Consider the following 15290-nt stretch of genomic DNA (forward strand, 5'->3'; position numbering starts at 1 on the left):
CCACTATCTGGAGGTAAATGCCTGGGGATCCCTGGATATTGGCTACTTTCACAGATACACAACACATCCTATAGAATTCTATCCGTGACATTTTATCTGCACAGACAGAACAAATGTCAGGAACCCCCAACAAAAGAGGAAAGGATTTTGAAGTTAATGGACTAAGTTGAGCAGCAAGGATCCTAATTGCTAAAAACTGGAAAAAGGAAACCGTGCCAACAAAAAAGGAATGGTAAGACAAACTGTTAGAGTATATTGAACTGGCTATCAGTGGTTCTCAACCTGCGGGTCCCCAGATGTTGTTGGACTACAACTCCCATCATCCCTGAGCTCTGACCTTGCTAGCTAGGCATGATGGGAGTTGTAGTCCAACAACATCTGGGGACCCAGAGGTTGAGAAAGGCTGGGTTGGATTAACAGAGGCAATTAGAGATCAGACCAGACAAGAGTTTCAAAAAGCATGGGGAAAATGCAGAGAATACTTCACAAAACAGTGCCCTGAAATACATACCTGGACTTGTTTCGATTAATGTCTGCAGGAGACTTTGCGGATATTTAAGTTATAATTAGGAAAATCTTAATAATTATTCGTAAAGGAAACAGTTTGTAAGAAGTAAATAAGGAGGCCACATACAGGATAAAGGAAGTCATTTATTTGGTTGTTTGTATTGTTGTATGTTATGTTCACTGTATGTTCCATTCATGTTTAATGTGTATTGGGGGTGGGGGGGTTGTGTTACGTTGTAAATAAAATTCGAATGAAATTAAATAATTGAAATTGCAAGCAGGTCTTGGAAGTTTAAGCAAGGGAAGGATTGTAAGAATGAAGGGAATAAAGAAATTTATAGTAGAATAAGAATTGTGTATAAGGCATAGAGATGGAAAGACCTTGGGAGGCGGAATGGGAAAAAACAGGTTTTTTTCCCCAAAGCGCTTTTTTTTTTCCAGGAAAAAAAAACACACTGTGGAATATTCCAACTATATCAAACTGATTGTTTTTTAATTTTTTCGGGGGGGGGGGCTGGGTTTCCCCCCCAAAATTTTCCAGGGTTATTTCCAGGCCTTGCCATCTCTAATGAGGCAGCAGGTAATTTGTCCGTAGGGAAAAACCACATGAATGTAAGGCTTGGAAGTCAAATCGCTAAGAAAAGTGTATGAGTTGCACTTTGTGTAAAGTTTATAAAACCAATAAGAATTTAAATATAAAAAAGAATGAATTTGAGGAACCAAAGAGTCATATTGAAAAATACGACCTTTGAGCCGACTGGCCCCAAAATGGCAGCTAGACATTCCATTTTGGTCACCGTAACCCTGGTTTAAGGAGCTGTTCCTATCTTTATATATCTTGAGTTTCTAACACTGGTCTAGTCCAGCTGCTTCCCAGTCCAGGATTAACGGAGGATGAAGAACAGGGGCAGATTTAGGAAGGCACTTATTCTCTCCCCATCCCCTTCTTCCGTCATTTTAGTCCTATTTATTTCGTAAACTTTGTACAGTGGTGCCCCGCAAGACGAACGCCTCGCAAGACAGAAAACCCGCTAGACAAAAGGGTTTTCCGTTTTGGAGGCGCTTCGCAAAACGAATTTCCTATGGGCTTGCTTCGCAAGACGAAAATGTCTTGCAAGTTCCTGCGGGTTTTTTCCCCCTTTCCCCCCCTTTTTCTAAGCAGCTAAGCCGCTTATCAGCTGATCCGCTAAGCTGATAAGCCGCTAAACCGCTAATAGCACTAATCCGCTAAGCTGTCAGTGGGCTTGCTTCGCAAGACGAAAAAACCGCTATACGAAGAGACTCACGGAACGGATTAATTTCGTCTTGCGAGGCACCACTGTACACCTCTTGGTTGCAAAACGTCTCAAAGTGGGTTTGCAAAAGAGAAAAAAAGACCTTGCTCCCCCTTGGCTAGAGGATGGCTTCCCTGGTCCATATTGTGACCTCACATGTTGCATACTGTGACAGCAGAATAGGCTGGGCAAGTTCAGACTAGTGATGTCAACCTTTTGGGTACCACTTCCTAGCAAAAAGAGAGAAAGAAGGAGGGATTATCTGCTGTGCAAAGCTCCTCCATACTGGATAGTAAAGTGGGTGCCACCATCATCATTATTATTATTATTATTATTATTATTATTATTATTATTATTTTCTAAATGAAGTGTTTAGACAGTGCTTCTTACCAGCGTACATTGGTACCTTTGTTCTCAAACAACTTGGAACCCAAACACTGCAAACCCGGAAATAAGTGTTCCAGTTTGCAAACTTTTATCGGAAGCCGAACGTGCTCCGTTTTGAGTTTTACGCTTCCGATTTGAGTGCCACACTTCCGTTTTGAGTGTTACGCCAAGGTCTGTCTGTTTTTGCTGTTTATTTTGCTTTTTGGTTTGTGTGACTGTGTGGAACCCAGTTCAGTTACTGATTGATTGATTGTACATTGCTTATTGCTTTCATTTTATGGATCAGTGGTCTCGTTAGATAGTAAAAATCATGTTGAATTGCTGTTTTAGCGGTTGTTTTGAAAAGTCTGGAATGGATTAATCCATTTTGTATTGCTTTCTATGGGAAAGCGTACCTTGGTTTTGGAATGCTTGGGTTTTGGAATAGACTTCTAGAATGGATTAAGTTTGCGAATCAAGGTACCACTGTACTATATATCTGTATATAAGAGCCGGTGTCAGAAACTCATATACAGTGGTACCTCTGGTTGCAAATGGGATCCGTTCTGGAGACCCGTTCTCAACATGAAAAGAACACAACCTGCAGCAGCGCATCTGCGCATGCACAGGTTGCAACTCGCCACTTCTGCGCACAAACGACATCATTTTGTGCTTCTGCGCATGCGTGAGCGGCGAAACCAGGAAGTAACCCTTTCTGGTACTTCCGGGACACTGCGGGACGTAACCTGAAAGAACATGACTGTATATAAGTTGGGTGCCAAATGGCTCCTTAAACCAAGGTTGAAGTCGCCAAATTGGAACATCTGGTTGCCTATATTGTTATAGGTTATTGTATTTTAGTGTTCTGTTGGAAGCCGCCCAGAGTGGCTGGGGAATCCTAGCCAGATGGGTGGGGTATAAATATTATTATTATTATTATTATTATTATTATTATTATTATTATTATTATCATTATCATTATCATCATCATCATCATCATCATCATCATCATCATTATTATCGTCATTATGTCCTTATCGATGGAGACTTTTCCACTGACCAGAGACTCTTTCTTTCTTTCTCTCTCCCCCATTTCCCCTTCTTCCAGATTGTCTCGTATGCTGAAAGGCTGTCGATTTATGGAGGGTCCCGGGTGCAGCTTTGAGCACTGCCCCGCGCAACATCCTGCCCGCTGAAGGAAGGACGCCGCCGCCCCGCCCAAAACCGGGCGCCCTGAGTCGTTGGGCTTCACCATTCAGGTCTCCTGTGCATGGCTCTTGCAGCCCGAGGAGGACTTTTGCCGCCCGCTGCCCCAGCCTGAGCCGCCCCGGGTCCCCATCGCTGCCCCCAAATATTCTACATATCCAGATGGGGTAACGTGATGGCGCAGGACGGACGCCGGTGGGGTTAACCGAATGCAGAGGCCTTTCTAAAGAGGGGGAAGAGAGAGAGAGAGAGAGAGAGCCCAGGCAGGGAAGTGAAGCAGCAGCGAAGGACGTCTAAAATTGCACACACAAAGGAAATTGACACTACAGCAGGTTTTGGTTTTGTTTTGATTTTTTTTGCTCAGCAGCAAGCAAGCACAGGGTTCCTCCCCCCCCCCCTTTAACTGTATGGTTTAGAGAATCCAGCCTGCGCTCTCCCCAAAGCTGGGAATATTTTGCACAACATTTGTGTTGGTCAGGGGGGAGAAAAGATAGCCTTTTGCCAAACTCTTCCATTTCCTTTTTCGCCCTGCAAATCTCTTTTTTTTTCCCACCTCCTTTGCGGGCGTGTTGGATTTTGGTGTGTGTGCATTTGTTTTGTTCCCCCCCCCCCTCCAACTAATCTTGAGACCCCCACTCCTTCCTCCGCCATGGCCCGCATGAACCGCCCGGCGCCTGTGGAGGTTTGCTACAAGAACATGAGATTCCTGATAACTCACAACCCAACCAACGCCACTCTGAACACCTTTATTGAGGTAAGTCCACCTGAGCAAATTGGAAAGGTTGGGGTTGAATCGGATTCTCCGTTTGCCCATTGGTTTAAAGGCCCTCTTGCAGGTTCCACCCAGAATAATAATAAATAATAATAATAATAATAATATAATATTTGTACCCCGCCCATCTGGCTAGGTTTCCCCAGCCACTCTGGGCAGCTTCCAACAAAGATTAAAAATACATTAAAATGCCACACATTAAAAACTTCCCTGAACAGGGCTGCCTTCAGATTTCTTCAGATGTCTTCTAAATGTCAGGTAGTTGTTTATCTCTTTGACATCTGATGGGAGGACGTTCCACAGGGCAGGTGCCACTACCGAGAAGGCCCTCTGTCTGGTTGCCTGTAGCTTTGCTTCTCGCAGTGAGGGAACTGCCCAAAGGCCCTCGACGCTGGACCTCAGTGTCTGGGCAGAACGATGGGGGTGGAGACGCTCCTTCAGGTATCCTGAGCCGAAGCCATATATGTTGGGGTTCCACTCTTAACAAATTCTTTTGAGCGGGAACAGATGCAAAGGGCAGCGGCCAACGAAACAGTTGTGCGAGGGGAACGAGGAACATGCACGAGGGACACTCCTGCCACCCCCAAATCTGCTTTATTTGGTTCTGGGAAACCGCAGAACCAATTTAGGGGATAACCAGGGAGGGAGAATCCCATAGTCACTGCTTTGAGTACAACCCAAAAAAGTTAAGACTACATCACTTTTCCAGGAGTCTGTTCCAGGAATGTTGCAAGGAAAGAGGGGGATTCCTGGTCCCTGTCCAATCCCAGGTCAAGGACACATCGAGTTAAGAGCTGGAGAGAAAGACTCTTCTCCCACCCCAAAAGCGCTCCCAGGGATTTCAGGAAGTTGGAGCAGCTGTAGAGTAGAATTTGGGGAGTCTCCCATCTCGGTTAAAGACAGCGAGTGAGAGTCTTAAGCCTGAAGTTGCACATTCTTACATGTCAAACAAAGAAGGGTGTATTTCCCCCCGACATTCTCTCACTGTTAACTGGAAAGGGATTCAGTCTGAATGTTAGGTGCCTTGTTCAGAAAGCCTCCTTAGTCACCATAGGAGCTCCTGACAGCTCCAGAGTATGTGAAGATTACCTGAAGTTCTGACGTACATGGAAAATTCTCAAGGACCTCGGCTGCCAGCGGTTCAGATAAGCCACAAACTTTTGGCACCGCCGCTCCTGCAGAAAATTGGTTGTGCTGTCTTCACATCCAACTCCTAGATGGAGGGACCGTTTGTTTAGCCTACTTAAAGGTTACTCACTTGCTGAACTTTCGGCCTGCTCAGTGTCTGTATCAGCCGTCACATTTGTAGGCTGCAAAATAAAACCATTTTGGATAGATCTGTGGTTCCCAGACACTTTGAGGTTCTGCCTCCTCAGTTCCAGAAACTCACCCCCAAATTCCCCTTGCCCTGCCCTATGAAAAAAGCATCAATCAGAATATCGGTTTGCACAGCCCACTAAGGAAGATAATAACACAATAAAATTCAAAACAGTAACAATTGCGCTTTCATTCTGAATGCAAGTAAAACTGTTTAGTTGGATTAAGACCAGCTTTCCAAAGCGTGAAATTCATTCCGCACCCCGCTTGCCCCTTAGCACTGACCCCCAAGTTATCCCAGTGCCCCCAGCGGGTGGTTCCTTTTCTCCCTGTTTTCCTGGAGGTGATTTTTACTTGCTCGGCAAGGGATCTGGTTCGCAGAAAGATTGTTTTGGCTGAATTGTAATTGGCTGGGCCTGGAGAGTCAACAAACAGAAGGAGTTTACCTTTGAAAGTAAGGTAATATTTAGACCAGCAAGGTCAAAGCTGTCTGCATGGAGCCAGCGGAAGAGCTCAAAGTGTCATCATTCTTCACCCCTGGGAGTTTCCATTCAGCCCCCCAGAACAGCAAGTTGCCCACATGAAACAGGGGTGGTCACCCTTTTAGCCTCTTGAAAGGGCACTCAACTACAAATCCCATCATCCTTGGCCCTGCTGGCCAGGGACGATGATGATAATAATTAATAATAATAATAATAATAATAATAATAATAATAATAATAATAATAATAATTAATAATAATTTATTATTTATATCCCACCCATCTGGCTTCCAACAAAGTATTAAAATGCAGTATGTTAAACATTAAAAGCTTCCCTAGGCAGGGCTGCCTTCAGATGTCTTCTAAAAGTCTGGTAGTTGTTCTTCTCTTTGACATCTGGTGAGAGGGCGTTCCACAGGGCGGGCGCCACTACCGAGAAGGCCCTCTGCCTGGTTCCCTGTAACTTAGTTTCTCGCAGCGAGGGAACCGCCCAAAGGCCCTTGGCGCTGGACCTCAGTGTCCAGGTAGAACGATGGGGGTGGAGACGCTCCTTCAGGTATACAGGACCGAGGCTGTTTAGGGCTTTCAAGGTCAGCACCAAGAGTTTGAATTGTGCTCGGAAACATACTGGGAGCCAGTGTAGGTCTTTCAGTCATGGGAGTTGCTAGTGCACCTGGAAGAGCAAACTGGGAGGGGTAGCTAATACCGCAGAAGACAGAATCGGGATTCAGGGTGACCTTAACAGGCTGGAGAACTGGGCCCAAACTAACCCAGTGAATTTCAGTAGGGACAAATGGCAGGTTTTGCTCTTGGGCAGGGAGAATTGGATGCAAAAATGGGGAAATGGATGCAAAAAGACGGGGAACACCTGGCTTACTAGAAGTACATGTAGGGATCTTGGTGGATCACAAGCTGAACATGAGTCAACAGTGTGATGCAGCAGCAAAAAAATCTAATGCTATTCTAGGCTACATCAACAGAAGTATAGTGTCCAGGTCAAGGGAAGGAATAGTCCTGCTCTATTCTGCCTTGGTCAGACCACACCTGGAATACTGTGTCCAGTTCTGGGCACCACAATCTAAGAAGGATGTTGACAAGCTGGAAGGTGTGCAGAGGAGGGAGACCAAGATGATTAGGGGTCTGGAAACCAAGCCAGATGAGGAATGGTTGAAGGAGCTGGGTATGTTTAGCCTGGAAAGGCAGAGACTGAGAGGAGATATGATAGCCATCTTCAAATATCGCAAGGGCTGTCGCATGGAAGAGGGAGCAAGCTTGTTTTCTCCTGTTCTGGATGGTAGGACTCGAACCCATGGCTTCAAGTTACAAGAAAGGAGATTCCGACTCAACACCCGGAAGAACCTTTTGAGAGCAAGAGCTGTTTGACAGTGGAACAGATGCCCACAAGAGGTTGTGAACACTCTTTCCTTGGAGGTTTTTAAGCAGAGGTAGAATGGCCACCTGTCATGGATGCTTTTGTTGAGATTCTTGCATTGCAGCGGGTTGGACTAGATGACCCCTGGATCCCTTCCAACTCTGATTCTATGAAGCCACCAGCCACAACTCTGTTCTCTTAGGCTGTGTGCATATTTTACCTTTAAAGCCCATTCCGTGAACTTTTGCCTGCCCCCAATGATTCTGGGCAATGTAGTTTGTCAAGGGTTGTTTGGGATTGTGCCTCTGCCAGGGGTAAACTACACTGCCCAGAATTCTTTGCTGGTGGGGGGGGGAGTGATCTGATTCTGCTTTAAAAGGTACAGTAGTGCCTCGCAAGACGAAATTAATTCGTAACGCGAGTTGCTTCATCTTGCGATTTTTTCGTCTTGCGGAGCACGGATTCCCTGGGTATTAACGGCTTTAAGAAAAAGGAAGCAAACCCGCAAGACGTTTTCGTCTTGCGAAGCAAGCCCATAGGGAAAATCGTCTTGCGAAGCAACTCAAGAAACGAAAAACCCCTTCGTCTTGCGCGTTTTTCGTCTAGCGAGCCATTCGTCTTGCGAGGTACCACTGTATCATGTAAACCTAGCCATAGTTCCCCCCTCCCCCCCCCATTTATTTATTTTTATAGGGGTGGTTGAGATGCAAGTATTCAGACTACATTTGGCAGGAGGTTCTGACCGCTTTGGCGGTTGAGCTTGCCCAGGCAGGCGGATCCTTGGGAATGCTGAATTAGGTCACCTGGTAACCAAACCAGGCGCCTGGCTGCTTGTTCTTCCCCAAAGCACCCCTTGCTTTTACTTTGAATGAATGTACTTCCGTCACTCTGCTTTGCCACAAGTCCCTTCCTGCATCCCTATTGCCTTTTGTTTTTGTTTTTAAAGCCCACCCAGATCTGCTTAACATTTGCTGGGCAGCTTTTGCCCTTCCCTTTATACCTGGGCTTACGGCCAGGATGCTGTTTTTAGCTGTTCGTCTCTTCTCTCTCTCCCCCCCGCCCCATAGGCCCCCAAAACAGCTCTGTTGTCCGCAGATGTTGATCTGGTTACGTGGGCAACTCGGAGAACTTGCAGCATACCTACCGGGATTAAAAATAAATGCCCTCGTTTAACCTTTGAGGGAGTAGCAAGGAATATCGCTGCCTTCCCTGGCTGGAGTCTGCTTTCTCTAAAGTAGGACTTGGGAGGAGGAGCGACTAGGCCAAAGATGCCGGACCTCAGCGAAGTGTAGCCTTCCAGACCTCCCTCTCTGGCCCATGAGATCTAGTAACTTCATCCTGTATTTAAAACCCACGAGATCTGCTGAGAGCAAGTCTTTGCCTTCCTCTTTGTAGCAGCCCTTTGGGGATTTTAAGACAGTCGTCGATTGCTCCACTTTGGGTAGTACAGTGGTAGCTCTGGTTGCGAACAGGATCCGTTCCGGAGCCCCGTTCGCAACCTGAAAAGAACGCAACCCGCGTCTGCGCATGTCGCGATTCGCCGCTTTTGCGCATGCCGTCATTTTGACCGTCTGCGCATGCGCAAGTGGCGAAACCCAGAAGTAACCCTTTCCGGTATTTCCGGGTCGCCATGGGACGCAACCTGAAAACGTTCAACCTGAAGCAAACGCAACACGAGGTATGACTGTAGCTGCATCGGGAGCATAGAAGCCTAGATTTGTAGCGTTGTCAATCTCAACTAAGGCATCCATGACAGGCGAACGTCCAACCTCTGTTGAAAAACCTCCAAGGAAGGAGAGTCAATCACCCTCTTACTCTCAGAAAGCTTTCCCTGATGTTAAACTGAAATCTCCTTTCTTGTAACTTGATGCCGTGGGTTCGAGTCCTACTCTCCGGCTTGCCAACAGCCTTCTTAAATTGTGGCACCTAAAACTGGACACAGTACACCGAGGTGTGGTCTGACCAAGACAGAATAGAGTGGTACTATTACTTCGCTTGGGACCCGGGTGGTGCTGTGGGTTAAACCACAGAGCCTAGGACTTGCCGATCAGAAGGTCAGCGGTTCGAATCCCCGCAACAGGGTGAGCTCCCGTGAGTTCGAAAGCACGTCAGTGCAAGTAGATAAATAGGTACCACTCCGGTGGGAAGGTAAACGGCGTTTCCATTCGCTGCTCTGGTTTGCCAGAAGCGGCTTAGTCCTGCTGGCCACATGACCCGGAAGCTGTACGCTGGCTCCCTTGGCCAGTAAAGCGAGATGAGCACTGCAACCCCACAGTCAGCGGCGACTGGACCAAATGGTCAGGCGTCCCTTTACCTTACTATTACTTCCCTTGATCGGGACACTGTACGTCTGTTGAGGCAGCCTAGAAACACCTCTGTAACACCTCTCTGGGGGGCACCAGTTTGGAGAAGGCTGCACCCAATACCAGTGTGGGGAACATGGGCACAACGTTTTTAATAAGTTGCGCAAGGATGCATCAAGGAAGGAAAGAAGGAAGCAGTTCCGCTTAGCCGTCGCAGGACTCCTGCCTCACTGAAGCAAAACGGCTTTCTGAACTGGGCTTCCGGTTGGCAGAGTGCAAGACTCTTAATCTTGGGGTTGTGGGTTCGAGACCCACGTTGGGCCAAAGGTTCCTGCACAACAAGCAACACGAAGACCAGTATACTAGATAGCACTGTAATTCTTACTGTGTAATATACATGATTTAGTACAACAAAAACAAAATGTGAACACTTGTAAATTCTCTTAATATATTTGAAAACAAATGAACACAAGTCTGTCAATCTTTGAAAGTCCGTAGAAGTATAATAAGTCTATGGTTGAAATGAAGTAATAGATGCTGTCCTGTGGGCTAAGAGTTAAAACTTTTTAGGTGTTCATGGTGCTGAAGTAGTAAGTGAATAACAACGTAGGACAGTAATCCCGGATAATCTGATTGTTTCGCTGGAATCTTCATCACCACTACAAAATAATTCAAATATGAAACAATGACCTGTGTACATGAAAGCTATATAAACTTCACACATTACAACCCATATATTAGAATCCTGAAGGAGCGTCTCCACCTCCATCGTTCTGCCCGGACGCTGAGGTCCATCGCTGAGGGCCTTCTGGCGGTTCCCTCATTGCAAGAAGCAAAGCTACAGGGAACCAGGCAGAGGGCCTTCTCGGTAGTGGCGCCTGCCCTGTGGAACGCCCTCCCATCAGATGTCAAAGAGATAAACAACTACCTGACATTCAGAAGACATCTTAAGGCAGCCCTGTTCGGGGAAGTTTTTAATGTGTGACATCTTAGTGTATTTTTGGTCTTTGTGGAAGCCGCCCAGAGTGGCTGGGGAAACCCAGCCAGATGGGCGGGGTACAAATAATAAATTATTATTATTATTGTATGCTACAACTACAATAAGAAGGACAAAGGTACAACCCCATAGATTAGAAAAATGCAGAAGGAGCTGTGGTCATGTGGATATGTAACCACTGCTACTATTTGCATGAAACCTGAAGTAACCATTCCCAGGAGGCGCTCATTATAGGGCGACTGAATTGCAGCAATTCATTTTAAAGGTACAGAGCAGTATTACAGCAATAAGAAATCATTATACTTCTACGGACTTTCAAAGATTGACCGGTCTTCGTGTTGCTTGTGTGTTGTTCTGTATTAAAAGATTCCTTCACGGAAGGAGATTGGACCAGAATGACCCTTGTGGTCAGTCTACGAAGCCATAATTCAGGCCAGGCGAGCTAAAGTCTTCTTTCCCCTTCTTCCCCTGCGCAGGACCTGAAGAAATATGGTGCAACGACAGTCGTGAGGGTTTGCGAAGTTACCTATGACAAGACTCCGCTGGAGAAAGATGGCATTACTGTCATGGTACGTACCTTGGTCCCATAGACAGCCTTGGGAAGGCTGAAATGTCTCAAGCGTCTTCAAGTTTCCAGGTCTGATAACCTGGCGGATTTTGTTTTACTTTTCGCAGGCCATCAGACAGGTATCCTCGTACAAAGCTTCGGTGTACATTGGTTGTTTAAGGAGTGCTTTTTAGCTCTATACTGTTCGCGCCTTCGCATTGTGGCCGCCTACCATTAGTGTTTTGCGATAATCTGGTTTCCAACATTGTGATAGACCGCAAAATTAACTATCGCGATACACCAGTATAAGTTACAGGGAACCAGGCAGAGGGCCTTCTCAGTGGTGGCACCAGCCCTGTGGAATGCCCTCCCACCAGATGTCAAAGAGAAAAACAACTACCAGACTTTTAGAAAACATCTGAAGGCAGCCCTGTTTAGGGAAGCTTTTAATGTTTAATAGACTTGTATTTTTAATATTCTGTTGGAAGCCGCCCAGAGTGGCTGGAGAAGCCCAGCCAGATGGACAGGGTATAAATAAATTATTATTATTATTATTATTATTATTATTATTATTATTATTATTTATTATTCATGATGCTGAGGTCCTGGGCTGGGGAGGGAGGGAGCAAGAGGAGCGAAAGAACCCTTCAGTGGTTCCCAGCGATGGCCCCTCATGGCAATATACTGTCATTCTGAAGCCATTCTCGTAATCTTAACTTCAAATTGGTTTCAGGCCATTTATTGATAGACCACTCACCCCTACCTAACATGACAGCATTTCTCTGTGAGCTAAAACATGGTTGATGCAGGTATCGATCTCCTCCAAGACTAAAATCATTGGGGGTTGTTTGTTTGTTTTTGGAAAACATAGCCCTCAATATGCTTGTTTTCTCCTGCACTGGAGGGTAGGACTCGAACTCATGGCTTCAAGTTACAAGAAAGGAGATTCTGACTAACCATTTGGAATAACTTCCTGACAGTAAGAGCTGTTTGACAGTGGAATGGTCTCCCTCGATAGGTGGTAGATTTTCCTTCCGTGGAGGTTTTTAAGCAGAGATTGGATGGCCATCTTTCAGGGATGCTTTAGCTGAGATTCCTGCATTGCCGGGGGCTGGGCTAGATGACCTTTGATATCCCCTTCCAGCTCTTAAGATTCTATGAATATAAATGGAGATGGGATCAACTAGAGCAAATATTAATATAATATAATAATATTTTTTTATTTATACCCCGCCCTCCCCGGCCAGAGCCGGGTTCAAGGCGGCTAACACCAGTAAAATTACAGTAGGAAAAAAACAAAACAAATTAAAACACAGGTTAAAATATAATTTAAAATGCAGCCTCATTTTAATAGTAGCCCATAGATCAAGACCATAAGGGGAGGGAAACATAAGGGTCAGACTTGAGTCCAGACCAGCTCTCTCTTGCAGGCCCTGCGGAAAGATGTCAAGTCCTGCAGGGCCCTAGTCTCTTGTGACAGAGCGTTCCGCCAAGTCGGGGCCAGTGCTGAAAAGGCCCTGGCCCTAGTTGAGACCAATCTAACCACCTTGCTCCCCCCAGAAGCAGGAAGATGGCTGGGCAAGCTGGCTGGCCGGCTCACCCTGTGACTTCTGCAAGGAATGAATGGTGGAGAGTTTTAAAGGGGCTCGGATATGAAACCAGCTGCTCGCGTTACCCTCTGTGATTCTCTCGCAGGGAAGGAATGAAATTGCGCATGTTTCAGCAGTTGCCTTTGATTGTTTGAAGCCGTCAGCAAAAGAAAAAGAACTGGGTTTTGTTTTTTTCAAGCGCCTGTTCTGCCCTTTTAATTAGAAATAATTAAAGACGGCATTAAGGCGCAATCTTCTGTGCTCAGGGCAAGGAACGGCGTGGGAGAAGGTTGTGGCTTCGCTCAGGTGTAATCTTTGCTTCCTGCTCCAGAATGCATGCTTAAAGATCAGTAGTATCGTTTCAGGCAGCTCTGTCTAGTTTCAAGCCCAGACTCATGGCAATTTGCTTCCCAAAAGTCGGGAGGTAACTTACCTGGTGGGGGCGCGGGTGGCCTATGAGTTAAACCACAGAGCTTAGGACTTGCCGATCAGAAGGTCGGCGGTTCGAATCCCCGCGGTGGGGTGAGCTCCCGTTGCTCAGTCCCTGCTCCTGCCAACCTAGCAGTTCGAAAGCACGTCAAAGTGCAAGTAGATAAATAGGTACCACTCTGGCGGAAAGGTAAACAGCGTTTCCATGCGCTGCTCTGGTTCGCCAGAAGCGGCTTAGTCCTGCTGGCCACATGACCCGGAAGCTGTACACCGGCTCCCTTGGCCAGTAAAGCGAGATGAGCGCCACAACCCCAGAGTCGGCCACAACTGGACCTAATGGTCTGGGTCCCTTTACCTTTAACTTAACCAGAGGTCTCTTTACATAAGCTTTGGTAAGATCTGAGAAGCAGTACAGCCATACCTCTTGCTACCGGAAAGGGTTACTTCCGGGTTTCGCCGCTTGCGCAGACGCGCAAAATGATGTCACACGGATGCGCAGAAGTGGCAGATCGCAACCCGTGCATGCACAAACCCGGGTTGCGTTCCTTTCAGTTTGCGAACGGGGCTCCAGAACGGATTGCGTTCGCAAGCAGAGGTACCACTGTACAGTGGTTCCTTGGTTCTCAAACATAATCCGTTCCGGAAGTCCGTTCCACAACCAAAGCGTTCCAAAAGCAAGGCGTGCTTTCCCATAGAAAGCAGTGCAGTATGGATAAAATCTGTTCCAGACTTTTAAAAACAACTCTTGAAACAGCAGTTTCACATGAATTTTACTATCTAACGAGACCATTGATCCATAAAATGAAAGCAATAAACAATGTACAGTGGTACCTTGGGTTACATACGCTTCAGGTTACATACGCTTCAGGTTACAGACTCCGCTAACCCAGAAATAGTGCTTCAGGTTAAGAACTTTGATTCAGGATGAGAACAGAAATCGTGCTCCGGCGGCGCAGCAGCAGCAGGAGGCCCCATTAGCTAAAGTGGTGCCTCAGGTTAAGAACAGTTTCAGGTTAAGTACGGACCTCCAGAACGAAGTACTTAACCCGAGGTACCACTGTACTGCAGTCACACAATCAATCAATCAGTAGCTGAACTGGGTTCCACAGTCAGAAAAACAAAACGAAAAGAGCCGCAGAAGTGAAAATAAATAGCAGAAGCAGTCAGTCCTTCGCGTAACATTCAAAACGGAAGTGCGGCACTCAAAATGGAGCATGTTTGGCGTACGAAAAATGTTCGCAAACCGGAACACTTACTTGCGGGTTTGCAGTGTTTGGGTTCCCAGTTGTTTGAGTACCAAGGCGTTTGAGAACCAAGGTACCACTGTACAGGAGAGCCATTTTGAGTCTCCCAAAAGGACCTCAAACACTCGAGAACCGCCTGCCTCCTTCCCGGCAAAAGATTCTCTGGGGGCCCCCTGGACATCGTTTGGTTGATCATTCATGAAGATTTCATAGAATCATAGAGCCACAGCTCGGTGGTAGAGCTTTGCGCCCTGGGTTCAATCCCTAGTGTCTCCTGTTAAGATCAGGTAGCAAAAGAAGGCAAAGATCTTTGGTCAGTGAGCCATCAAGAAGTCAAAAGGCAGCCAGCTTAAGTTCAGAAGACGAGGGCATGAGCTGCGTCCTGATCAAGGGAAGGGATAGGGCCACTCTTATTCTGCCTTGGTCAGACCACAACTGGAGTTCTGAATCTTAAGAGTTGGAAGGGACACCCAAGAATCATTTAGTCCAACCCCCGACAATTGCAGGAATTTCGGCTAAAGTATCCCTGACAGATGGCCATCCCACCTCTGAATCCATCACCTCCCGAGGGAGACCGTTCCACTGTGAACTGCTTTTGCTTTCAGAATGCTTTCCCTGATGTTCAGTGAGAATCTCCTTTCTTGAAACTTGAAGCCCCTGGTTCGAATCTTGCCCTCCAGAGCAGGAGAAACAAGCTTGTTCCCTCTTCCATGGGACAGCCCTTGTGAGATTTGAAGATGGCTATCATATCTCCTCTTTTCCAGGCTAAACGTGCCCAGTGTTCGAAATTAGCTGGGCGCCATTCGCTTTTTATAACTGGCAACCTGGCCTTTTGAAACTGGATGGGGGATTCCACATGGCTCCTAGCATTCCTATCCCAGTTCT

At 46.5% G+C, this 15290-nt stretch overlaps 1 protein-coding gene across 6 annotated transcripts in view; it reads left to right on the forward strand.

Annotated features, from left to right (window-relative positions):
- PTP4A3 (protein tyrosine phosphatase 4A3) overlaps positions 1-15290 on the forward strand; it is a 100341-nt gene that overhangs the window by 67515 nt on the left and 17536 nt on the right. For 5 of the 6 annotated variants that reach the window (XM_081874848.1, XM_081874849.1, XM_081874852.1 and 2 more), the window contains 2 exons: positions 3256-4107; positions 11073-11165. In XM_081874848.1, coding sequence (XP_081730974.1) covers positions 4003-4107; positions 11073-11165 — 198 coding nt within the window. In that variant the 5' untranslated portion in view covers positions 3256-4002. Of the gene's footprint in view, positions 1-1973; positions 2079-3255; positions 4108-11072; positions 11166-15290 lie in introns of those variants that run through there. The other variant, XM_081874853.1, reaches the window with a different exon arrangement.

The sequence above is a fragment of the Podarcis erhardii genome, assembly GCF_964252035.2.
Source record: "Podarcis erhardii genome assembly, chromosome: 8".
NCBI classification, from domain to species: Eukaryota; Metazoa; Chordata; class Lepidosauria; order Squamata; family Lacertidae; genus Podarcis; species Podarcis erhardii.